We start from the raw sequence: 26960 nt of genomic DNA, 5'->3' as shown, positions 1-26960 counted from the left end.
TCGTATACAGATCCGCTGTTCTTCTACGCTGATTACGAGACTGCAGAATACTACTTCCGGGCAAATAGTAAAGCGCCCTTCGTTCCAAAATAAAAGTCATATGCCGGTAATAATAACTTTTATAATACTGAGAAATTGTAATGATTAAAGTAATTATCTGCTTACACTACCAGACAAACGTTTTTTAACATTAAGACTTTAATTTTTCTTTTTTAAGAATTTTGATCCAAAATAAAGCAAAAGCAGTAATATTGTGAAAATTTTTTTTTTACTATTTTAAATAACTGCTTTGTACTTAAATATATTTTAAAATGCCATTTATTCCTGTGATCAAAGCTACATTTTCAACATCCTTACTCGTCTTCAGCGCCATGATCCTTCAGAAATCATTCTAATATTAAAGAAATTACAGAAATTGAGACTTTTATTACAGATTGCTTTAAATCTATCAAAAGTGATGATAAAGACATTTATAATGTTAAAAAAGATTTCTCTTTTTAGATGAAGGCTGTTTTTCTGAACTTTCTATTCATTAAAAAAACTATAAAAAAAATTCTACTCAGCTGTTTTCAGCATTATAATTAAAAAATGTTTTTTGAGCAGAAAAATCTGAATATTATAATGATTTCACAGCTTTGAAATCACAGGAATAAATTATATTTTAAAATCTCTTCAAATAGAAAGCAGTTATTTTAATAAGTAAAAATATTTTTAAATTTTGTCTGTTTTACTGTACTTTAGATCAAATACATCTAGACTTCTAGAAAAAACATTAAATATCTTACTGTTCAAAAACTTTTGGCTGGTAGTGTACATTAAACATTTCCAAACAATTTTAAATATTCAGTTTATACGCATACATTCAGCCTTAAATTTAGATTATTCATTACAAAGGTCTAGACCTAATATAGATGTCACATAGCTGTTGGTTTGCAGACCTTGTAGTTTTCAATTTATTCACATATTGTTACTGGAATAGATCATAGATTCATCCTTTTCGTTGATTTTTTATCTTTTTGATGTGTGTATGTGTATTGAAAGTTGCAAACGTAGACAGACCACTAGGGGGAATCCAAGTATAACCTCAGATGGGCGAGTATGATGACAGTATTGTCATTTTGGGTGAACTCCCATTTAAACAGAACATCTTATAAAATCAAAAGCTAAAATACAGATTAAACGTGTAAACTGTCTGTTTATAACATTTTACTAGAAACTACATCTGGCTGGTTTAAAATCACAATATTAATAAAATGAGAAACAGTACATATTTTATTTGAATTATTAGCAAGAGCAGCTTCTCGAACACTTAAGTTTGTACAATTTTTTTTTTTTTTTTAAGATTTAAGAAAACACTTGCCAGGAAGATCATTCCCGCTTCGGAAATGTTTGTTTTGTTCTTTCTCTGTTGTTGTACGATAAATATAGCTTACCGAAAGTTGTCACGCGTTACACGCGTTTTGGCATTCGTTATAGGTCAAGGATCCTGTCAGCCAGCTTTTATCTTAGGATTGTGACTCCAGACATCCTACAGGCCCTAACCTCTTTGACAAGGGCGCAGATTACTTTTAGCTGTTGAAGGCCAGACGACACAGACCTCCCCTCACAGAATGCCAATGGAATGTACGACGGAATGAGTGACGGAGCTCACGTAGTCTGTGCTTATGCTTGATTTATTTGCGTTGATCGTGTCGAGAGCTCACCATGATACACGTCTTTTTTGTTTTTGTCTATCCAATTAGTCAGGTTATTCATTTTACAATTAAACACTTATAGCGCACTCACAGCATGTCACAGTCATGGTGATTCAGCTGTGGCAGATCCTTTTGGATTCACAGCTAGATTAGAAGAAAGCCAGCTGCGGGGTCCACAGCAAATATATAGTCATTACAACTGCAAGACCTCTTGGCTTTTATGTCGTACCCCCAACTGAATGAACTCTTTCATGCAGTTGTAAGTATGCAGCTAGTATGACCGTCTGATGCTATGACAAGGCGCTGACAGATCTGTGTGACGGTGGTCAAAAGAGTAGGCTATAAAACACATCAAACTCGTGGACGGTTGTAGGTGGAATTGATAAGCACGGTTATTTAATACAATATGACTTTTAAAAGCTTCAAAAGGACAGCAAGTAACTGTCATTTCGTCTAAAGCAACGATGCCTTGCACTTGTAACCAAAAGTAGTAGGTGAATAGAGATCTGTCAAGATACAATGTTTATGTATTACGATATTCGGTTAAACAACAGGGCTGAATTTTTAAAGGTAAGATCAAGGAAAGATACATCAAAAGGTGTCCAGTTGTGTCCTTTATGTTTCAGGGTCAAAAGGTGAACAAAAGCATGAGGGGAAGTGAACGCAGTCGCGAAATTATGTATCTTTATCCCGCATAAAATGACCTTAAGACGATATTGAAAAAGGCATGTTAGTCAGTTTATGTTTTTAGGGCCATTTTGTTTAAAAAGTTAGTTGTCTTGTTTAACAAAGACCCCACCAATTCAGAATTGTCTGTAAGAATGAGCTCAACCCACAGTACGAATTCAGGCACTGTTACTGGAGTGTGTGCTCCAGACAAGCATCATTACCATTAGACTCTTGACAGAAAGGTCAAACTTAGTAATGCTTGACTGAAAGGGGTCCTGCAGTGGCGGGGAAGTAAACACACACTGTTTTTGATAATAGCTGTCAGTTTGGGCTTATTTGTCCAATTTAAGCTTTTCTTGGCACTTTTTATACAAGATATTACCATCAGCAATAACACACCCTCCATTATGATGTAACAATATCACCTCTTTGTTGAATTCTAGATTCAGCTAACTAAATGTGACTCTGGACCACAGTGTCACATTAGCGATGCATATTACTAATCAAAATTAAGTTTTGATATATTTACGGTAAGAAATTTACAAAATATCTTCATGGAACATGACCTTTACTTAATATCCTAATGATTTTTAGCATAAAAGAAAAATCTTTCATTTTGACCCATACAGTGTATTTTTGGCTGTTGCTACAAATATACCCATGCTGCTTAAGTTTTTTTGGTCCAGGGTAACAAATATATTCATATATCCAGAATCCAAAAAAGCTGATGTAAAAGCTGTAGCTTCCTGAAGGTCAGAGGTTGTTCAAGAATACTAAAAATATTACAAACAAACAAGAAAAGCAGTAAGATGGGAAGGGAAGATCTCAAGATTCTTTGCTACAGTCAGACTCTAAATTTAACCCATCCAGTCCCTGTTTCCTTATCCTCCATCCACCTTCTTTAGTTCTGTCATCCAATGGAGGTGATGGAAGGTGGTCTCAATCATAGGTCATTGTGGTACATGGGTGAAGGGGTGGGCAGGATGGTTTGGGGCATGCACTATGTGACATTTGGGGGGCGGGAGGTATCTATTAAAAGGGAAGTGTTGGAGATTGTGTCCACAATGCCTGTTTGTTGGAACCCTGTAGGGACACTCAACCAGGATGCCGGAGCCAACTAAAAAAACAGGTATGCCAGTGTTTATTTTATTCTTAATTCTTTGACAGATGGATGTGTAACAGAATTTTGGTCAGTCAGGAGATACTTTTAACCTATGTTTTTTTTTTTGAGTTGTTTTATTGTTGAGTTGAGGGAATATTACCTTTCCATTCTGAACTTTGACCTGATGTGTACTGTGTTTTCTGTCACTTAAAACCTGCATCTCTGATTCTTGTCTTGTAATCATGTGAACAATTCATCTGTTGTAATCTGAAAAACATATTGACAAAATGGGCAGTGTCAGTTGATTTGATGAGCAGTTTCATTATTGTCACAATGTTCTTTTAAAAAGTTCTGTATGCTGCACCTGCTGTTTTTTTAAAAACATGTATGGAAAGAATTCAAAGCATGTGACTGTAGTGCGTGCTTTTCATGAAGCTGAAAAAGAAAATATGAACAGCTTTTAAACCAAAATGCAGTTTAATGGCCTATCTAAGCAACCCTGATAGAATAATAGCAGTGGGCTAAAGGGCATTTTTCCAAAGTGAACAGAATAACCCTGCCTCAGCAGGAATTAAAGGATTGCCATAATGTGATAGCACCTGTTTGACAGCCTATTGCAGTAAAATTCGCTAAGACCTACAGCATTTTAGCAATGCTGTTGCATGACTTTTCAGCATTAAGCAATGGAGTGCAGTGATAGCCACGCAATCCATCTGCAGACACTTTCTCTTCACACTTTTTCTTCCCAGACCAGTGGTTCTCTACCAGAGTCCTCCAAAAACTTCCAAGAAGGCCCCAATAAGTCTTAAAATTAATGTAGTTGAAAAAACAACAACAAAAAAAGCTTATAGGTAAAGCTTAGATAAGGTTGAATATTGTCTTGGACAAAGTTAAAGTAGACAAAATAGGTGAGAACCACTGCTTTAGACTCACAACAGGACATCTCTACAGCAAAATTGTCTTAATAATAGTTTATCATGACTGAATCAGTTTTCTTTTGAAGGCCTTTGAGTGACACAGCAAGGATTTAAATGCTTGAATGGCAACCATCAGCATCTAGAATAAGCTTCATGAGAAATGTCACCGTCATGAAATAGTTTCCTTTCCCGTCCCAGCTTACTGTAAACTCCAGTAACTACTGGCTGACACTTTGCGACTTTAATTATCCCATGACCTGCCTCTTTCACTCTAGGCAATTTCCTATCTTTTATTATATATCATTCTTCTATTAGACATTTAACCAGACATTTCAAATAAACATGTTTTGTGCTTACCTCACAGACATTATAGTTCAAAATATATTTACCACAGGGACATCATTAGTTTATCATCACTGCTTCCATCCATCCAGATGGCAGCAGTGGAACAAAGACTATGTGGATACCAGCAGTTTTTGAAATGGCGAAAGAGGACCAGGACTTGATAAACAACCGAAATAGATCCTAGCTAATCCATCTAGCAGCTACCTGCGGCTGTGTCAACGTGGACTGCAGTTCTCATGGGGAGCACATGCAGTCTATTTTTAAACCCAGAGGGTTGGCTTGTTTTATGCTTGAACCATTTGCACTGATGTGACTGAAGATGTGTAACTCAAAGTGAAAGAAAGAACGATGAATAAGCAGTTAATAATTCAAGGCATGCGAGTAACAATAGCCATGAAGATCAAGTTCCAGCAGCACCTTCTAGTGTCAAAAGGAAAAAGCAGTTTACTAAATATTGCTTAAGCTATTCATATCATATGCTATGGGTAAATGTCTGTGTATATGCATTTCACACTGTGTTTTCTAATATAACTTGGTATTCACTGGTATTTTTTTTACAGTTTTACAGAATAAAAATACATCACATGTTTTAGATTTTTTTTCACGGGACATAAAAAGGCCACTACAAATCTATTTAGTTTAGAATTACATTTGTAGATTTGAATGTAGTAGCACATTGCTAAAAATCACAATAACAAAAACAATACAAACAGTAATTTTGAGTTTGCAGAGTGTGGTTCAAAAACAAACTCCATTACCTCATATGTGACCCTGGACCACAAAACCAGTCTTAAATAGCATGGGTATATTAGTAGCAAGAGCCAAAAATACATTGTATGGGTCAAAAATCATTAGAATATTAAGTAAAGATCATGTTCCATGAAGATATTTTGTAAATTTCCTACCATAAATATATCAAAACTTAATTTTTTTAGTAATGTGCTTTGCTAGGAACTTAATTTGCACAAGTTCAAAGGTGATTTTCTCAATATTTTGAGTTTCTTGCACCCTCAGATTCCAGATTTTAAAATAGTTGTATCTCAGCCAAATATTGTCCTATCCTAACATATCCTATAGGACATCCTTGATGTCCTATACATCAATGGAACACTTATTTATTCAGCTGTATAAATGCATGATGCATAAATCTCAATTTCAGATAATTGACCCTTATGACTGGTGATTCAGGGTCAAAATTATTATAAAGTTTGATTTAGATTTCTAATCCTGACAGATATGTAATAACTTTGCTAAATTGTGCTGGGGCAAAATACTAAATACCAAATTATATACTTATCATTCTAGCTTTCATTCTAGGGTGACTTATGTGTACATGTTTTATTGTATTGCTAAATGGTATAGTGGGCTACTAGTTATTAGATTAGATTAAAATGTCCATTTGTGGAGTTACATTTAGATTAGATTTTACATTAGAACACTTTTATGTGCTGTTTTGTGCTGCGTTGAGCCTTAGAACCAATCAAACACGTTTCTGTTGAACTTAGGAATGCATTGGCCAATCAAAGGCGCTTAGATTAGTCAGAGCAGAAAACGCGCCAATCAGAGGAGCTCACGAATTCCCTCATCATAAACAACACAGTCCAGATACGACGTAAATAAAAGAATAATTTCGTAGCTTCAGTGATTATAACAGGAGTTTTTGCATAACTTGCACTAGATTAGGCTAACGTCATGAACCAACATGTTTGTCTGTAAAAAGAATGTGACATACCCAAAATGCAGATCAAGAACTTGATATTGTTTTCTATATCTTTAATAATCATTATTAAAATATAAAAAGCAGTAATCAATACAATAATGATTTTTGTAATATTGCAGCCCTTTAAGATTCTGTTTTTTTACACAGGGGTGGACTTAGTGATATGGGGGGCCTAAGCAAATGCCGAGTATGGGGCCCCAACACAATTACTATGTGCTCTTTTACGCCTTATTTTGCTCGCTTACTCTCATAATTTATAGTTTATGTATCCCTTCACAACCAATAAATAATTAGTCAACCTGACACTGTTCTAAAGCAATATTAAGCTACCTTATTTATGTTTTCAGATCACAAAAAAGCAAAATAATGCTTGCACTTGTCCATATGTGACCCTGGACCACAAAACCAGTCATAAGGTTAAATTTTACAAAACTGAGATATATACATCATATGAAAGCTCAATAAATAAGCTTTCTATTGATGTATGATTTGTTAGGATAGGACAATATTTGGCAGAGATACATCTATTCGAAAATCTGGAATCTGAGGGTGCAAAAAAATCAAAATACTGAGAATATCACCTTTAAAGATCTCCAAATTAAGTTCTTAACAATACATATTACTAATCAAAAATTACTTTTTGATATATTTATAGTAGGAATTTTACAAAAAATCTTCATGGAACATGATCTTTACTTAATTTCCTAATGATTTTTGGCATAAAAGAAAAATCTATAATTTTGACCCATACAATGTATTTTTGGCTATTGCTACAAATATACCCCAGCGACTTAAGACTGGTTTTGTGGTCCAGGGTCACATATAATAAATTGTAAACTTTTTCAATCTTATTACAAACATAAAATTATCCCAACTCATTGCATATTCCAAGTGTTCTCTGAAGACATACAATAGTGTTTACAGAAAAAAATAAAAAATGTAATTTGTTATTAAGCGAAAATCTCCAGTCACCGCATTTGTGCATTTATAAGAGTGCATTAATACGTGCATTTAATACGAGTGTGTGGCAGTTCACGCCGGCGCACCAAGGAAAAGCACACAAGAGTCATTTTGAAACATCAAAATAAATAAAATTATGTCTCTAAAAGCTGTCACTCACTTAAGTTCACTGCGATTGTGCAACATTAGTAAGCTCTCTACACTGCCCAATCAATCTCTTATTTAAAGGAGAAGTCCGGTGTGATATTGACCTAAAGTGTGTTGAATCATGATACCGAGTGTGAACTTACCCTTCATAGCTCATCTCGGCTTGTCCACTGCAGTCCGAAATCTGGCGTTAGTTAGCCGATGCTAACAACAGGTTGTCAATGAGGGTGAATAGGGCATCGGACTAGCCATGTAAATAAATCACTGTTTTACACCATTTACGAGGCACAAAGTAGCGCCACACTTCATTGGTAGACTTCCAAGGGCCCTGGCATTTAAAACGAGACATTGAGAACTTTGAAAAAGCACTGGTAGTTTATTTACAAGAAGATTTATACAGACATTCCCCTTAGTAAAATTACCGGTCGCCGCCATCTTGAATTTAGTCACGATAAGTCGAGTGTCGAGCAGGAAGGAAACTACAACCTGATAAGTTGATAACCTGATAAGTTCCTTCGTGCTCGTCACTCGACTTATCGTGACTAAATTCAAGATGGTAATTTTACTAAGGGGAATGTCTGTATAAATCTTCTTGTAAATAAACTACAAGTGCTTTTTCAAAGTTCTCAATGTCTCGTTTTAAATGCCAGGGCCCTTGGAAGTCTACCAATGAAGTGTGGCGCTACTTTGTACCTCGTAAATGGTGTAAAACAGTGATTTATTTACATGGCTAGTCCGATGCCCTATTCACCCTCATTGACAACCTGTTGTTAGCATCGGCTAACTAACGCCAGATTTTGGACTGCAGTGGACAAGCCGAGATGAGCTATGAAGGGTAAGTTCACACTCGGTATCATGATTCAACACACTTTAGGTCAATATCACACCGGACTTCTCCTTTAAATCGTATCTACACTTTGTTATAATGATAGGATTCCCGAGCTTGCACTACTCAGCAAACTCTGCATTTTAAGCGGTTCTAACTTAAACACTTCCGGTTATTGCGTTCAAGAAATTAACAGATATGTCTGTGATGGGTTACATTGTTCAACGCTGCTATAATTTAGAAACAATTTTAAACACTATTGACAACAGTATAATTGGGTAAATTTAAGTATTTGACATCATAAAGACAACATAGCATGGTGATTATTATAGTAAGGTGATTATAAAAATTGCCTGTATGAAAATGCCCCTGGAAATCAATTTAATGGAAAAGTTGATTTCTGACCCTGCATCACATACATTTAAATAATGTGATATTGAAGTGGCTAGAGAGGACACAGGGTCAGGGCAGGACATTTTCAGAAGTAACAGCTTGATGTGGAGATTTTGGAAATGCATCCATCTGACCTACCCTGCCTCCCTCACTCCTTCAGTCTCAGCTTTCATCAAGAAACCAAAGTCTCAGACTGCTGAGATTGGGGCAACAGTCATATTTGAAGCAGAGACCGAGAAGCCTGATGTAAAAGTAAGATGGCAGCGAGACTCCAAGGACATCTCATCCAGTTACAAATACACCATCTCGGCGGAGGGCAACTTACACTCTCTCACCATAAACAATATAGTTCAGGAGGATGCAGTGGGATATGCAGTTATTGCTGGGGTGTCGAAGGTCAAATTTGAATTAAAAATAAAAGAATCAGAAGGTGGGTGATGTTTGGATGGTGACTCACATCTTCCCATGCTTAACTCACTTTTACCCCACCTTTGGTTTATTTGTAAACCAGTCAGCACCACAACCAATTTTCCTTTCCAAGTCACTTTTGTCTAGAGTTGCAACTGATTGTTTTTTAAAGCACCTTTTCAGAGCATGTTATCACCTTTTGTAAAGATTTCTCAGCCTGCTATGAAATTTGGGGAAACTCACCAGACTCTTATAGCTGTTCTTCACTTCAAACACCTATGCCCCGGATTGTCCATTCGTGGAGCTTGTGATCATGTTAGGCATTATGCATGGACAAAAGATAAGTGTGGGTTAAATGATTGGGTCTAGGAGGTCAAACTAAAATCTACTGTAGTTGTCTAATTTTAATCTTTCATTGCAAACAGATTTAATTTGAAGCTATAATCCTTAGGAAAAAGCAACACAATTATACTTGTTGAAATAGAAGTACATCAATGAAAAAGGTTCAGTATAACTTTCTAATATTAAATAATATTAGAGCTATTAGTTTAGCTATAGCAGACTTATCACATTATATATGGCCAGTGTTTTATATCTTCCATTAATGCTGTGCTTTATCTGGATATATTGGGACTAAGAGGAGCTCTAACAGCTCTGCCAGTGTTGTTTCAGTCAATGGTTATTAGTCAAGTATTTAGAGCCATTTATCCAGACACAGCGGAAGATCAAAAGCAAGTCTGTCCTAATTTATGTGGCCATTAGTTTTGTAAAAAGAGTGATATCAAAGCTAAAAAGGGCTCAAGAGAATGAAACTTTGCAAGCAAAATCACGTTCATTAATAGACAGGTATACTGCATTTTGAAGGCAATATGTCTCTGAATTTTTCAGAACAGAATCTGAAAAAGTTTCAGAATCAAAAGTTTAAAATGCTATAGAAGTGATACATACTTCCTTTTATAGATGCAGGAATAATGAATTACAAATTAGTAATGTGGAAGTAAGGCTTTAGGGACTTACATTCATCAACAGTGAAAGGGGGAACTTCTCTGACCCAAATGGGTTATTACCACTTGTTTTCATCTTCCAGAAAGACATTTTAAGGATTTTTTTTTTTTACTGTTGCAGTGAAGGAACCCAAAAAAGCTGTATCCCCAGATCCTGCAGTTGCAGAACCGAAGCCTGAAGAACCTAAAGAGGCTCCACCAGCTCGTACTGAAAACTCAGCACCAGACACCAGTGGAACTGGTGAAGCGTCAGATGGCGTAGCACCTGAAGGTGAATACAGAAACACAGTTAATTTCATTACACATTACACATAAAACTGACTGGATGACAAACTTATTTTTCTGTTCATTCTTCAAGTTCTGCCTGAGAGTCATCAGCCTGACACGAGGCAGGACCTTACTGGCCTCTTCACTGAAAAACCTCAAAGTGGGGAGGTAAATGTAGGTGAGTAACAGGGCCTCTGGTCACTAAGAAATGGATAGCACATATGAAATCAAAATCTTCTTCCAATCTGTTTCCCAATGTAGGTGAGAACATTATTTTCATTTCTCGTGTGTGTGGTGAATCTCTGCTGAAGAAGCCCACAGTAAAATGGTTCAAAGGAAAGTGGATGGATCTGGCCAGCAAGTCAGGAAAGCACCTGCAACTCAAAGAGCACTATGACCGCAGCACTAAGGTCAGTACCAAACACTTACTGGATGTAATATTCTACCTCAACATATTTAGAAAACCTCAAAAGTCAGAAATAAGTCAAATTAACCAAAGCTCTTTTTCTATTCAGATATACACCTTTGAGATGCATATAATTGCAGCTAAAGCCAACTATGCTGGAGCTTATCGTTGTGAGGTGTCCTCTAGAGACAAGTTTGACAGCTGCAATTTTGACCTAGTAGTACATGGTAATAAAAAAACTATTTGAATGCTTGGTAAATGTGACCCTGGACCACAAAACCAGTCATAATGGTCAATGTTTTGAGTTGAGATTTATACATAATCTGAAAGCTGAATAAAGCCTTCCATTGATGAACGGTTTGTTAGGATAGGACAATATTTGGCCGAGATACAACTATTTGAAAATCTTGAATCTGAGGGTGCAAAAAATCTAAATATTGAGAAAATCACCTTTACAGTATTTACGATAGAAAATGTACAAAATATCTTCATGGAACATGATCTTTACTTAATATCCTAATGATTTTGGCATACACTTTTAAAAAAGAAAGGCTCCAAAAGGGTGTTTTTCAAGTGATGCCATGGAAGAACCATTTTTGGTTCCCCAAAGAACCTTTTAAACATTTTGAAGAAATTTTAAAAAATCTAAACAACCTTTTTGACTATAATGAATCTTTTCTGCATTTGAAAAGGTTTCATCGATGTTCAAGGTTCTTCATAGAAATGCTGATGCCAGTAAACAACCTTTATATTTAAGAGTTTAAAAGAAAAATCAATGATTTTGACCAATACAATGTATGTTTGACTGTTGCTACAAATATACTTGTGCTACTTAAGACGGGTTTTGTGGTCCACAAATATCAAACAAGAAATTATTTTTTTGTCTTAATTAATAATTCTACCAAAATAATTGGTAATGTGTGCTTTTCACTGTGTACCTTCTACTCCAGAGGCTCGTACAACAGAAGGGTTTGATATTCGCACTGCATTTAGACGCACGTGAGTAGTTCTTTTTTTTATTTGAATAAACCACAAAGTGTTCATTTTAAGAATTGCTTTACAAAATATTTAAATAGGGATTACTCATGCAGGCCAGCAGTATCATGCTATTTCAGGAACATATCAAAGTGCTTACCTGGCTTGTTTGCCTTCTTGAATGTTGTGGTGTTCGATGACATTTTATGTGCCTATATCCTAGCTCTTCTTTATGAGGTTTATAGCATTTGGGAGATCAAATTTGCAGTTATATGGCATTAACCCTTTTTGGAACTGCTGCTCACCCAGGAGCGCCAGTGCAGGTGGTAAGAAGAAGATGGGAGAAGCTGGCAGGTAGCTATAGGGGTTTGCTGCAGCAGGAGGGGATATATTCACACGGTCATTGTCTTTACCCAACCAAGCCCTCTGATTTGTCTTCAAAAAGAGTTCATTGAGTCCTTCAGTGTCCATCCGTGTCCCTCTGTCAGTCAACTGTTATAGCTTGCCCTTTTGTTTCTGTCCTTTTCAATCTTCTCCCTTTGTCTGCCAACATCTAAGGAGACTGATATTAGTCATTGCTGATGCTTTATGACTCACTCTCCAAGGATCTTTGCAAACTCTCATTTCCTTTCTGTTCTCTTCCTCCATCTCTTCTCAATCTTTTCTCTTGTTTTTGTGAGAAGGGCAATTTCCCAACACTCATTACTGGCGTATCAGAGGCAGGGGGCCTTAAAGTGAATATGATTTCCCTGTCCACTGATCTTTTCAAGTGCAGACACTGATTAAGAGTGAGCAAATTAGAGGATCACACTAATAACGCTGCCACCGGTTTAATCAGAAACTGCATTTGTCCGTGACTGTTTTGAAATACTTTAATTCTGGTTATTTGAAACGCAATAACACAAATCTCTTGACGCACTTCTTAACTTTGGCTGACACCTTGTCAAAATCAGTGGAACTAGCTGCACAAACTTTGACTGACGTGTCTCTTTTGCTGCTCCTCTTCATGCCATGGTGATGTGCTAGATGTTCATCATGGGTCATAGATACACATCTTTCAAATACTACCAATTTTACAGATCAGAAAGAAGACTCTTGGATTGAGATGATCACTTGTTATAATATTTTTGCCTTATTATAACCACAGCTGCCTAGGTCTGATATGTACAGTGATGTGTGATCACAGAGGATGTCTGCTATGGGTTTCTTCTGTACATCAGCATATCTGTCTTTTTAACCCTCATCTTTGTCATCCTTCAACAAAGTGTGTTTACAAACAGTATAATGCAGCACTGTTCCAGTTTCTATTGTAACTTAATGATGTCTGTATAATGTGCATGTATTGTTTGTGCATCTACACACCTGTCAGTATACATTACCATTCAAAAATTTGGGGTCAATAAGATTTTTCTATTTTTTTTTCAAGAAGCTTATATTTTTATTCAGCAAAGAAGCATTTACAATATAATAAATATAAATAATAATTAAAAAAATGTTTCTTCAGTTCTGAAGACTGGGGTAATGGCTGCTGATAATTCAGCTATGCCATCACAGGAGTAAATTACACTTTAAAATATATTAAAATGGAAAACAGTTATTTTAATAATAATATTTAATAATATTACTATTCTGACTGTATACTATACAGACTTCTTTCAAAAACATTTAAAAATCTTATCCCAAAAGTTTTGAACAGTGTTCATCCATTCCACATGTTTTACAGATAATAATACACCCTGAACATGTGTAATTTCCATCAACATACTCGATATTTTGCTTTTTTGCGAAATGATTTATTAAATTATTTCCATTTTTAATAAATGATTGCATTTTAATGATATTGAAGCCATTTCCCCTATTTTGAAAATGTACTTACCTTATAATGATCATGACAATGTAACAGTTCTGTGTGCTCATGTTTTGTGGCCTGTTATTTCTTCCTCTACTACAGTAGCACAGATGCAGGTGAAGACTCAGGAGAACTGGACTTCAGTGCTTTACTGAAAAAGAGGTAAGTCTTTTGAGATCTACAGTGAGGAAAAAAAATTATTTAATCTCCTGATGATTTAATGTTTGCCCACTGACAAAGAAATGATCAATCTATAATTTTAATGGTACGTTTATTTGAACAGTGAGAAACAGAACAACAACAACGAAAACAGAAAAACACATTTCAAAAAAGTTATAAATTGATTTACATTTTAATGAGTAAAATAAGTATTTGACCCCTTTGCTAAACATGACTTAGTACTTGGTGGCAAAACCTTTGTTGGCTATCACAGAGGTTAGACGTTTCTTGTAGCTGGCCACCAGGTTTGCACACATCTCAGAAGGGATTTTGTCCCACTCCTCTTCGCAAATCCCTTCCAAGTCATTAAAGGTCCCATATTGTACACATTTCTGGAGGTTTATTTTAGTTGTTGATGTCCTTAAGAATATATATTTGCGTTATAAGTGCCAAAATCCATCTCAATATATTTTTACAGCTCCTTTTTTAGGAGCTCTGTCAAAAACAGATCGATTTTGGCCCATCTAATTAATATTCATGAGCCTCTCTTCTGATTGGCCTGTTGTTTTCTGAGTGACGCACAGCCAGGCCAACCACAGGTAACTACGGTCACTGCTGATACTCAACAGGATATTTCAGAATGATCATTAATGTTTTTTTCTTTTTCAAACACCGAATGCAGTAAGCTACATAACTGTTGCTTTAGTAAAGCCCCTTTCACAATGCGCGCTGATTCTGGAAAATTACGGGAACGAGCGCTGTGTGAACAAAAGCCAGAACCATAAAGGCAGTGTTGTAGTGATGATGCACGTTATCATGCGACTCTTCACAACGAAAAAATACGTGCAAAGTGGCATGAAGCGGCGATCGGGCAGAGCCAGCTCCTCACTATCAGCGCTGAAGCACAGTTTATTCAGGTTAGTTTCAGTTTAGTGAATCGTACGCGTTGCATTACATCTCACATCCAAACGTCACATGCCTTTATGGGTTGTGTGTAAAGCACGCACAGATTCCGGAAAACAACTGTGAATGAACCAAATCAAACAACTCCGGAACAAATCATGGGACACATTATCCGTGTATTTACCGGAATGGCTGTGTGAAAGAGGCTGAAGTTGACGTGCCAGTGGTCTCTTATATTCACGTTGTTCTGAAGCCTGTGCAATGATGTAGTTTCGACATCTATAGACTGAACAGGGTTTTCTCGACTTGTTTTCGTGTTGTTGTTGCTTAGCAATGTTATGGACACGATGTTGTCTGGGTTTGACAAAAGGAGGGTGGGACGTGATTGGTGCTCCGGGTGGTGACTGAAGGCGGTGACTGAGTAGATCGGACGTCACATCTTTGCGGAAGTCACAGTGGCTCGTGAAAATGAACAGCTACTTTAAGCAGGCTGTGTGCAGTTTACTGTGGATTGACTGTTTTGAAACTCATATGGTAGTTACGTAGCCCCTAGACCTCAGTTATCATGAAAAAAGCCAGGAAATTTCGATTTTGACAATATGGGACCTTTAAGGTTTCAAAGCTGACATTTGGCAACTCAAACCTTCAGCTCTTCCACAGATTTTCTATGGATTAAGGTCTGGAGACTGGCTAGGCCACTCCAGGACCTTAATGTGCTTCTTCTTGAGCAACTCCTTTGTTGCCTTGGCCGTTTGTTTTGGGTCATACCCACCAACGACCCATTTTCAATGCCGTGGCTGAGGGAAGGAAGTTCTCACCCAAGATTTGATGGGACATAGCCCCATCCATCGTCCCTTTGATGTTCCCTTAGCACAAAAACACCCCCAAAGCATAATCTGTCCAGCTCCATCTTTGAGGGTGGAGATGGTGTTCTTGGGGTCATAGGCAGCATTCCATTTCCTCTAAACACAGCAAGTTGAGTTGATGTCAAAGAGCTTAATTTTTTTCTCATCTGACCACAACACTTTCACCCAGTTCATCTTTGAATCTTTCGGATGTTCACTGGCAAACTTCAGATGGGCCTATACATGTGCTTTCTTGAGCAGGTGGACCTTGCGGGCACTGTAGGATTTCAGTCCTTCGCGGTGTAGTGTGTTGCCAATTGTTTTCTTGGTGACTATAGTCCCAGCTGCACTGAGATCATTGACAAGCTCCTCGTGTCGTTCTGGGCTGATTCCTCATTGCTGACTGATGGGGATCAAATACATATTTTACTCATTAAAATGCAAATCAATTGTTCTTCTGGATATTTTTGTTATTCTGTCTCTCACAGTTCAAACAAACCTACCACATTTCTTTGTCAGTGGGCAAACATACAACATCAGCAGGGAATACAATATATTTTTTCTCTCACTGTAATATGTCAGATACATTCATTGTCTACTTTCAATGTCCAAAAACTTCCACAATGAATACAGTGTGGGTACAAATTCTGAGACCACTAATGAAAATGTTAATTTTTAAATGAACAGTTTAAGCCAAAAGTTGCCCTGAAACAATGTATCCTTAATAACATCAGCACTCAAGCTAACATGATTTGAGCAAAATCCAAAGAAAATCTTGTTATTCAATGGAAGCAATGATACCTGAGACTTGTACAAAAGATTTCACATGCTCAGGGTCACAATTTTTTGATTAGTGACCTATGAATTGAATCAAAGACTTGAAAGGACTTTAGTTAAATCTAAAAACCTAAAATTATTTCTTATTCATTTTACATATACTTTTCAACATTGTAAAACTTACTGTTTATTGTTGAAGCCAATCCAAAATTGCTTAAAGTATTCTTAGATGTTGTGAATTAATGAATCAAAATGAAGGCTTATCTACCTGTATGTATATTTTTTCCTGTTTTTCTCCTCTGTGGCTGTTCCACTCCTATATTCAGAGAGTAAGTGAGTCACACTGAACTAACTGCTTGTGTATGAAGGAATGTTGAGTGTTGTATTGCCGAGTGTGTGTGATACCTTGATTATTTTCTCTCCTAATCAGCCACTGATTGCCAACTTTAGCTCTTCTAGGTTTTTCCACTCCACAGACTGCACACCCACTTGGAACTAGATAGACAAATAGATAGAGTCACGTTTGAATTATTTTTAGTAAACTCCTTCATCATTACTCATATACTCCTAATTAATCATATTAATAAACCTAGAACTCTCACGATTCCTACGCCATTTCACATCCCACGTATTCATCCCACATTCACTGACTCCGACACGACAGCATAGCAAATTGGTTATGTCAGTAAACACTGTACATTCACACAAATAGTTTCTAACCCTTTCAGTTTAATCAACACAAGAGGCACAAAATTAAAGATCTGAATAAGGAGGAAGTTTGTATAGTAGACAATGTAGACTCTGCATGCTTTAAGTGCCTTTATAAATATGAATTGTAAAATGCTCTTGATGGTTTAACAATGCATTGCAATGTGATCTGAGAACTTGATAATGTGCAATAATCTGCTGTGGTTTGTCTTACAATGCTTGACGCTTGGGTTCTCCCTCTACATAAGTACAGCAGTTTCTTAAAAACTGGCCCACGGTAAGATTTTTTTTAAACATACAGAATAAAAACCTACTTAATAACATTCATTAATATTTATCTCATTTATTTAATATTTATTTGCCATGGTAAATTGCATTTCTATATTTTAATAAAGAGTTTGAATGAATTATGTACCTAACATGCCTGTCATTTACTCACCCTTATGTTGTTCCAAACCTCTTTGACTCTGTCTTCTGCAGAAAGATATTTTGAAAAAATGTTTTTATCCATACGATTAAAGCCAAAGGGGGCCATCGCTGTTTTGGACCTACTTACGTGCACAGTATGGATGAAACACATTTTCAAAATGTCTTCTTTTTCAAGTTTCCTTTGAAGAAAAAGTCATTTGGCTTGACACAATATCAGGATGACTAAATAATTACAGAATTCTCATTTTTGGGTGAACTATTCCTTTAATAAACTTGAAAAAACAATATTAAAACATTGTGAAGATACTAGATGTTTAGACTGGATTTACCTGTCCTGATCAACTTCTATCGACTGTTGGTCTGTAGAGCTGTTCAAGTGAGCAATGAGCCTGATGTAGACGTATGGGATATCCTCCAGAAGGCGCCACCATCAGAGTATGAAAAAATCGCCTTCCAGTATGGAATCACGGACCTGCGGGGGATGCTTAAGAGACTCAAAAAAATGAAAAAAGAAGAGAAGAAAAGTGCAGGTTTGTAACCTTGTTTAATTTTGTTAACTGTCCAGGCCACCTAAGTGGCATATATACAGTGCCTTGAAAAGTGAAAGTATTCATACTACTTCATTTTTTTCTTGTTTTTATGTTGCTGCATACACCACAATGACAAAGCAAAAACACATTTGTTACATTTATTAAAAATAAAAAACAGAAATAATTAACTTTCTGGGACACTTGAAATTTAGCTCAGGAGCATTCCAATATCACTTGTAGTTGCTACTACACTTTGAGTGGAGTCAACCTGTGGCAAATTCAACTGATTGGGTATGATTTGAAAAGGCACACAACTCTCAAAAAAGGTTTAACAGTTGAAAATGCCTTTCAGAGCAAAAACTAAGCCCTGAGGTCAAAAAAACTGCCTGTAGCACTCACAGACAGGATTGTGTCAAGCTACAGATCTGAGGAGGAGTTCAGAAAAAAAATTCTGCTGTATTGAAAGGTTCACAGAAGCATGTAGTCTCCATTATACTTAACGGAAAAGGTTTGGATCAACCAGGACTCTTGCTCGAGCTGGCCTTCTGGACACACTGAGCAATCAATGGAGAAGGGTCTCGGTTAGAGTGGTGACCAAGAAGTTGATGGTCACTCTAGATGAGCTGCATGACCATTTATGGAGATGGAAGAGACTTACAGAAGGACAAACATCACCGCAGAACTCCACCGATCTGGGCTTTGTAGCAGCATGGCCGGAATTAATTGTCTCCTTAGTGAAGACACATGAAAACCCACTTGGAATTTACACCTAAAACACCTAAAGGACTCTCAGACTGTGAGAAACAAGATTCTCTGGTCTAATGAACCTCAATTCCAAGCATCATGGAGGAAACCAGGCACTGCTCATCATCTGCACAGGACCATCTCAACAGTAAAGTGTGGTGGTAGCAGCCTCATGCTGTGGAGGTGTTTTTTTTATCAGCAGGGACTGAGGGACTCGTCAGTGTAGAAGTCTAACAGTGTAAAAGAAAACAGTCCAGAGCATTCAGAATCTCGAACTGGACAGAACCTTCAAACAGCACAATGACCCTAAGCAGACAGGAAGGGTGGCTTATGGACAACTCTGTGAATGTCCTTGAGTGGCCCAGCCAGAACCTGGGCTTGATCCCAATCAAATATTTCTGGAGAAACCTGATAATGTCTGTCAGCCCCCATCCAAGCTGACAGAGCTTAAGAGGTGAAGAGGTGAGGAGAAGAATGGCAGATAATTGCCAAATGCAGAGGTGCAAAGCTTGTTGCATCATACTCGAAAAGACGTGAGGCTGTAAAGGTGCTTGAAATAAGTGCTGAATTAAGGGTATGAATATTTATGCAAAGTACTTATTTAAGTTTTCCTTTTTGTAATTAATTTGCAAAGGTGTCACAAATCTGTTTTTTTTGCTTTGTCATTATAGTGTATTGGGTGTAAAATGATGTGAAAATGTAAGTTAAAGCAGTTTAACATAAAACAATAAGATAAAATGTTAAAAATACTTTTGCAAGGCACCAAGTCATTGACTAATTTGAATGTTAGCGATAGGCCAAGTTGTGATGATGATGGTAAAATATATTAAGTGGATTAGAACAGACTGTAGTTTCCAACTCTCAACAGTTTTGTTGCTTTAAAACTGATCTGTTTAATAGAAAACCTTAATTTTTTTTTTTTACACATGCTCATGTGCTGCCCATTTCTTTCCAAAAGTGGTGACTTGGATTTTCATCTTTATTTTAATCACAGCATTTCTAAGAAAGCTGGACCCAGCCTACCAGGTCGAAAAAGGACGCAAGATCAAACTGGAAGTCGAAGTGGCTAATCCAGATGCAGAAGTTAAATGGACAAAAAATGGACAAGAGATACACCCAACTGGAAGGTACATACTCAGGTTCTTTTTGAGTCACATGTGTTATGCATTCTTTTGAAGTAGTAAAGTACATGGAAAGGATTACAACTAACTGTCTATTTCTTTGACTCCTGACAACACTGTGTGCTTATGGATGGATGGACTGCTCTTCTTGCTCTTCCCTGTCAACCCTAGCAAGTGAGTGCCACTCAACAGTATGCTTGTGACCACACACAGCCTAATCACAATCAGGAACTTCAAGGCTTGTCTCTATGGGGTTAGATGTCTCAAACAGTGTTGACTATGAATATGCAGGGATAGATTTCTAAGAATACATAGCAGCTCTGTAGACTCAGATGTCAGCTGTGCCAATGAATGGAGGCTGACAGATGTTTAAGGACTCAAATAACAATAGAACAAAACTATCCTCAATGGCTCATAATATCTTTCAGTGACCTTAGTTAATATAAACCTTTTTAAAATAAAAATAAAAAACATTTAAAATTGGTCTTTTCATATGTTTACAGTTATGTATTGTCTAATGTATTTTTGACATTATATTGTATATAATGTTTTCATGCGTTACACAAGTGTTTTGTTCATTTTCTGACGTGTATTGTTACTATATGTTTGGAAGAGCCTCTCCAACAGTGATGCTTTGTCCCCATCTGGAGAACAAAGAAGGAACAGCTGCTAAATAATTTCTCATCTTCCTACAGGTACATCTTTGAGAGTGTAGGCAACAAGCGCTTTCTTACTATCAACAACTGTTCTCTGGCAGATGATGCTGCTTATGCATGCCTGATTGGAGAAGAAAAGACTGTTACTGAGCTCTTTGTTAAAGGTAATTAACTTTCACAGACATATTATTGTATTATTTTAAATATATTTTATCTATATTATTTGTATTTTTTTTATCTCTCTCTGCCTTCAGAGCCTCCTGTTCTGATTGTACGTAACCTAGAGGATCAGATGGTTATGAAGGGAGAACGAGTAGAGTTTGAGTGTGAAGTGTCTGAAGAGGGGGCTCAGGTCAAATGGTAGGTCCTTTTCCTTTTCCCTTCCATTAGTAGTAACACATTACCCAGGACATATTAAAAAAGGCCTTTGAGATCAGATGTGCATCCATAATGATCTTGAAAAGCTGATATCTGTACTAAACTGCACTACACCAAAGATGTCAACTAACAACAGAGACGAGTTTAGAAAAGGTGACCATTTCTCAAGCTGTCCTGGATGAATCAGAGTCCTGGCATTCCACAGATGTCCAGTAGATGGCATATGTGTTTCTTTTAGCATTGCTGGCTGGCTGGTTGGGTGAGTCACACTGACTGACAGATGGTGGTGCGTGAGTGAGTGCTGGTTTTGCCATAGCTGTAGCCAAGGCTCTATATCACCCTGGGCTGTAAATGATCAGTGCCTGGAAAAGGTCATAGCAGCCTTTTAGCACCTCACAAGTGTCCTAGAATGGAATGAGAAAGTCACCGGCGGTTTATGGCACCTATCTTGAATAGCAAATGACTTTGATGATTAGAGAAAGGCAGGAGTAGATACTGTTCCTAGTACTGGAATGCCACAATGTAGGACTTAATATTAGAAGTATAATGGGCTAATAATAATGTGGTTTTGTGGCTAAACTGATTGGAATGAGCAAGTACATGAGAGTATAGAGTTACATCGCTTGGGGATCGGCATAAAAGCTTATGCCTGCATGATAAAAGATTAACAGCTATCAACTTTAATTTAAATCGTTAGTCCTTTACTATGTCAGCCATTTGATTTATCCCATTTGCCCTCACTACCCTGCAGTAATGCTCATAAATCAAGATGTACATTTCAGAGGTTATTATTGAGTACATCATGGCTGTAATACTGTTATAATGTTTTTGTTCTTTCATGTTTAGGTGCAAACCTTCTTGGAATTTTCCCTTTGCTTTTTGTTGTTTAATTAAAATGTCACATATATAGTCAAAAGTTTACATACACCTTGCAGAATAATACAAAATGCATGTTATTTTTTATTTAGCACTGACCTGAATAAGATATTGCACATAAAAGATATTAACATATAGTCCACAAGAGAAAATAATAGTTTAATTTACAAAAAAATTACCTTTTCAAAAGTTTACATACACTTGATTCTTAATACGGTGTTGTTACCTGAATGATCCACAGCTGTGGGTTTTTTTTTTTTTTGTGTGTGTGATAGTTCATAAGTCCCTTGTTTGTCCTGAAGAGTTCAACTGCCCGCTGATCTTCAGAAAAGTCCTTCAGGTCCCACAGATTCTTTGGTTTTTTAGCATTTTTGTGTATTTGAACCCTTTCCAACAATGCCTAAATGATTTAGAGATGCATCTTTTCACACTGAGGACAACTGAGGGACTCATATGCAACTATTACGGAAGATTCAAATGCTCACTGATGCATTAGAAGGAAAAATTATGCGTTAAGAGCCAGGGTGTAAACTTTTGAACGGAAGTGTAGTATGAATGTAGTATGTGTACTTTTTCTTATTTTGCCTAAATATTATATTTTTTCATTTAGTACTGCCCTTCAGAAGCTACAGAAGACACTTGCATGTTCCCCAGATGACAAAATAAGTTAAATCAGTGGGCAGTTTAACTGTTCAGGACAAACAAGTGACTCATTCACAACTATCACTAGAAAAAAACAACAACAGGTAACAACACAGTATTAAGAATCAAGTGTATGTAAACTTTTGAACAGGGTAATTTTTTATAAATTCAACAATTATTTACTTTTGTGGACTATATGTAAACTTCGTTTTTGTGAAATATCTTATTCAGGTCAGTACTAAATAAAAAATAACATGCATTTTGTATGATATCTCTTATTTTGGTAAAATAATTAACATTTAGCAGATTCTGCAAGGTGTACTGTAAGTAAACTTTGACTTCAACTGTACATACATACAGTACATGCATATGAATTGTATATTGCAGTTCAATGAGACTCTGACTTAAGCATCAACACATATTAATAAATACCAAACTTCTGACTTGTTCAGGGAAAAAGATGGTGTGGAACTCACCCGAGATGAGTCCTTCAAGTACCGCTTTAAGAAAGATGGATGCAAGCATTTCCTTATCATTAATGATGTGACCAAGGAGGACTGTGGACACTACCGAGTGAAAACCAATGGAGGGCAATCATTAGCAGAGCTCATGGTTCAGGGTAAATATCTGAATTTGGAGAATTTCAATGCCTCCTATATTTGCAGATTTCTGTCCCCAGCCACAGATGTCTTCAGATTTGCGCTGTAACTTATTGCACATTTGGCAGTCATTAAGGTTTCACACTCATGGCCATGTTATTCAAACTTCATCTCTCGTCAGTTTAGAAAATATGGCTATCGACACTTCTTTACAAGGTTACCATTCACAATGCCCACATGCCAGCTATTGTTAGACCGCCTGACCCATATATTTTAACAGGGCAGGTGACTCTGTCTGTTTCTCCCTCACTCTCTCTTTCTGTCATTGTCACACACCGCTCCGTCCCTCTCTTTTAATAGCATCTAAGAAAGATTTATGACCCATTCCTTTTCTCTCCCATTTCTTTTTATTGTTTTCTTCTGTCTCTTTCTCACTCTCTCCTACCTTTACTCTGTCTCCCATTTTGAGTCTTCAAGTATGTATAGCACTTTACAAGCAAACTGATACCCAGGTATGTCTGCTACCAGTTTGTCTGGGCTTTTGATCAAGTACAAGAGGTGCCAAGAAAAAAAAAGCTGCCTAGTAATACTGTAACTCTACCAGCCTGTTAGTATGATTGTTACCTTTCTTTACCCCACCTCTCTTCATTATCTTAAAGGGACAGTTCACCTAAACGTGAATCAGTTACTCACCTACATTGTTGCAGACCGATGTTTTTTATTCCGTAAAGCCACAACTGTCATGACGGTCATGCTGTTCTTTTTCAATAATGCAAGTCATTATGTTATTGCAGCTGCCTAGAAAATTCACCTCTATGACTGCACATGTGCATTGGCTGATCTAAGCTGAAAAATACACTTTTTTACTTTATTTGAGCATTAGGAATAACATTGATGAAGCAGTTGATTTCAGATTTTGTTGCGGATTTGAAATATGTAATTTAATTTCAAGATTCCCCCATTCATTTAGATTTCTTTTTATTCTATTTGGTCTTGGTTGAGCTTTGCAAATATGGCCTCTGAGTGAACAGACTTTCCTTGAAAGGGACTTTGGCGATGATAGCATATGCTAGAATATAGCTTTTGTGGTGTAATGTGGTAAGCATCCATAATTAGTTTTTGGTCATGTGTGTTGACACTGTGCTCTTTGACCCCTGACCCTTAGAGAAACAGTTAGAGGTCTATCAAAACATTGCTGACCTGACGGTGAAGGCCAAAGACCAGGCTGTGTTCAAATGTGAGGTTTCTGATGAGACCGTTAAAGGCATCTGGTACAAAAATGGAGTGGAGGTGAAACCTGATGCCAGAACTCATATCACACACATTGGGAGGTAAGTGTATGTGTGTTACGTAAATATTAAGATGGAGACTTCTTGGTGTCTATAAGCATCAATCTATTTCAGTCTATGCATTTAAACCTCAAATAAAAGTTAAACAAACATTGTTTAGCTAAACCATTAGTGTTTAGATTTAGCTAAACTGAATGCTGTAGTATAAGTGTAATAAAACATTCTATTCATAGTAAAATATTAGTAAAGTAACATTTAAATAAAAAAATAAAAAAACACTGCACCATTATAGTCCTGTGGCGATTTCATGGTGAACCAAGTACCATTGTTTCACAAAATCACAAAAACATGTCTAAAACATTGTAGTATGTTGTAACTTCATAATAAATTTAGTTTTTAGGCGTTTTGGAATTTCTACCTGTAACGTTACCTTCATCCAGCGTTCTTTTCGTTCCCTCTGATGTAAACGTTGTCAGAAGAAACCGCGGCAAACAATTCAGCGCCGAGTAACATGTTTGAATGATTCAGTCTGAATCGTTAACCTGTTTGATTCATTCTCTGACAAGAGAAATGATTCAGTGGTTCTGAATCAAAACAGACAAACAAAATCGAAACGGTGGAACTATATTTCATTGTCAGAAAATGTAGCGTATATCAAGTGCCAATGCCAGGTTTTGAAAATGTGACCCTGGACCACAAAACCAGTCAAAAGGGACAATTTTTTAAAATTGAGATTTATACATAATCTAAAAAATGAATAATCAGCTTTCCATTGATGCTTTGTTATATGGTTTGTTAGGATAGGACAATATTTGGTCAAAAATTGGAATCTGAAGGTGCAAAAAAATAAAAATACTGAGAAAATGCCTTTAAAGTTGTCCAAATGAAGTTCTTAGCAATGCATATTACTAATCAAAAATTAAGTTTTGATATATTTACGGTAAGCAATTTTACAAAATATTTTCATGGAACATGATCTTTACTTAATATTCTACTAATGTTTGGCATAAAAGAAAAATCGATCATTTTGACATATATAATGTATTGTTGGCTATTGCTACACATATGCCCATGCTACTTGACTTTTTTTGTGGTCCAGGGTCACAAATATGCACGTTTCAACATCACTTCGCTATTTGTTACTTCTGTGCAACACTTCTAAGTTTATATTGTGAAGTTACTTTTTTATTTATATTTAGGATTCATAAGCTGACCATTGATGACGTAAAGCCAGAGGATGAGGGTGACTACACCTTCGTTCCTGAGGGCTATGCTTTCAATCTCTCTGCCAAGCTCAACTTCTTAGGTACATCCTTTTAATTATCACTGAAGAATGTGAGTTTAAACTGCTCTTTAAGAAAAGAAAGAAAGAAAAATCTGTGGCATTGTTTTTCAAATTATTGTTTTATCTTTTCAGAGGTCAAGATCGACTTTGTTCCTCGCCAAGGTAAAAAATAAAATATTGAATAAATAAATAGTGAAATGAAAGAAAATAGCCTTTTGTTGTAACTTTTAATTCTTGAGAAATGTGTCAACTTACTTCTGTCTCTCTCTTTTTTAAGATCCTCCCAAGATTCATCTGGACTGCATGGGCCGCACCGCTGAGTCCACAATCTTGGTTGTGGCTGGAAACAAACTGCGACTAGATGTGCCAATTACTGGAGATCCTGCCCCCACTGTGGTTTGGACAAAAGGAGAAAAGGTAGGAGCGATTCATTAAATTTCGTCTGGTATCGATTTCTAACAATCCCTGTCTGAGCGAATAGGTCTGGGCTGTGTCTCCCAAAAGCATTGTAAGCCTAAGTAGATTGTAGAAACCATTGGCAGTAATGATCTGTAAGATCTCCTTGCTTTGGGGAAATGCAGCCCTTGTCAGTTACGACAGAATACCCAAACCTACACTAAACTTTTTCCTTTAGAATGTTATTTAGTTAGAAATTCATTTGAATTGTACTGCAATTCTTTACGATTTGCCATGTTGTCCTGCAAATGTAACAGGAGATCCATCATCTGGGCTTCAGAAGCCTTGACAGGTAGGTACTGAAACATCTCCCAGCCATAACCAGAAAGTCTTGTGGAGGCTCACTGGTACTGGGAGTGTTGTGCTGAGATGGAAGGTTGACAGTTCAGTGTCTCACACTTAACCTCTGACCTGGTTGCCATGGCTTCACAGCTTCTGCTCTGCTCATGTAGGGTAGCTTTAAGGAGGGAGAGTCGCGTCCTGAACCGAGGAATACATGGACAGTGAAGAATGGTGAAGTGAGTTTGGGCCTTAACAATCCCCAACTGCTTGTACATTGCACATTGTGCAATATGCTTCTTGCCTTGGCTGTGATATTATTGACCCTTTTTGCATGATGTTGCAGTCTTGATCAATTTAATCCAGGGGGACACTTCATATATATACACACACATATATATGGTCAGTATATATGTGTATATATACTTTAAAGTATAAATATGCATTTATGTGTGTATATATATATATATATATATATATATACTTTAAGTATTTATTTTTTTAATATAGTTTAGTGATTGAAATTGTGAAAATCTGATAAAGCACCTTTTTTCTTCTCTATTTTAACGGTGGTTTGTCTTTTCCTGGGTAAAAAGGAAACA

At 36.7% G+C, this 26960-nt stretch overlaps 1 protein-coding gene across 1 annotated transcript in view; it reads left to right on the top strand.

The window, feature by feature from the left end:
* The first annotated feature begins 3467 nt into the window (after nt 1–3467).
* The window catches only part of mybpc3 (myosin binding protein C3), a 39575-nt gene continuing 16082 nt past the window's right edge, over nt 3468–26960 (top strand). Inside the window, exons 1-21 of the mRNA XM_073836174.1 lie at nt 3468–3492; nt 8934–9203; nt 10307–10456; nt 10544–10630; nt 10714–10862; nt 10968–11085; nt 11809–11857; nt 13785–13844; nt 16693–16695; nt 17328–17351; nt 17870–18033; nt 19772–19904; nt 20070–20072; nt 20594–20718; nt 20809–20914; nt 22903–23069; nt 24215–24380; nt 25538–25644; nt 25756–25785; nt 25901–26040; nt 26532–26597. Of these exons, the coding sequence (XP_073692275.1) occupies nt 3468–3492; nt 8934–9203; nt 10307–10456; nt 10544–10630; nt 10714–10862; nt 10968–11085; nt 11809–11857; nt 13785–13844; nt 16693–16695; nt 17328–17351; nt 17870–18033; nt 19772–19904; nt 20070–20072; nt 20594–20718; nt 20809–20914; nt 22903–23069; nt 24215–24380; nt 25538–25644; nt 25756–25785; nt 25901–26040; nt 26532–26597 (2142 nt within the window). The remainder of the gene's footprint in view (nt 3493–8933; nt 9204–10306; nt 10457–10543; nt 10631–10713; nt 10863–10967; nt 11086–11808; nt 11858–13784; nt 13845–16692; nt 16696–17327; nt 17352–17869; nt 18034–19771; nt 19905–20069; nt 20073–20593; nt 20719–20808; nt 20915–22902; nt 23070–24214; nt 24381–25537; nt 25645–25755; nt 25786–25900; nt 26041–26531; nt 26598–26960) is intronic.

The sequence above is a fragment of the Garra rufa genome, chromosome 3 (assembly GCF_049309525.1).
Source record: "Garra rufa chromosome 3, GarRuf1.0, whole genome shotgun sequence".
In the NCBI taxonomy this organism is placed as follows: Eukaryota; Metazoa; Chordata; class Actinopteri; order Cypriniformes; family Cyprinidae; genus Garra; species Garra rufa.
The sequence above is the reverse complement of the archived record's forward strand: the minus strand, read 5'-3'. Positions and strand labels throughout refer to the sequence as shown.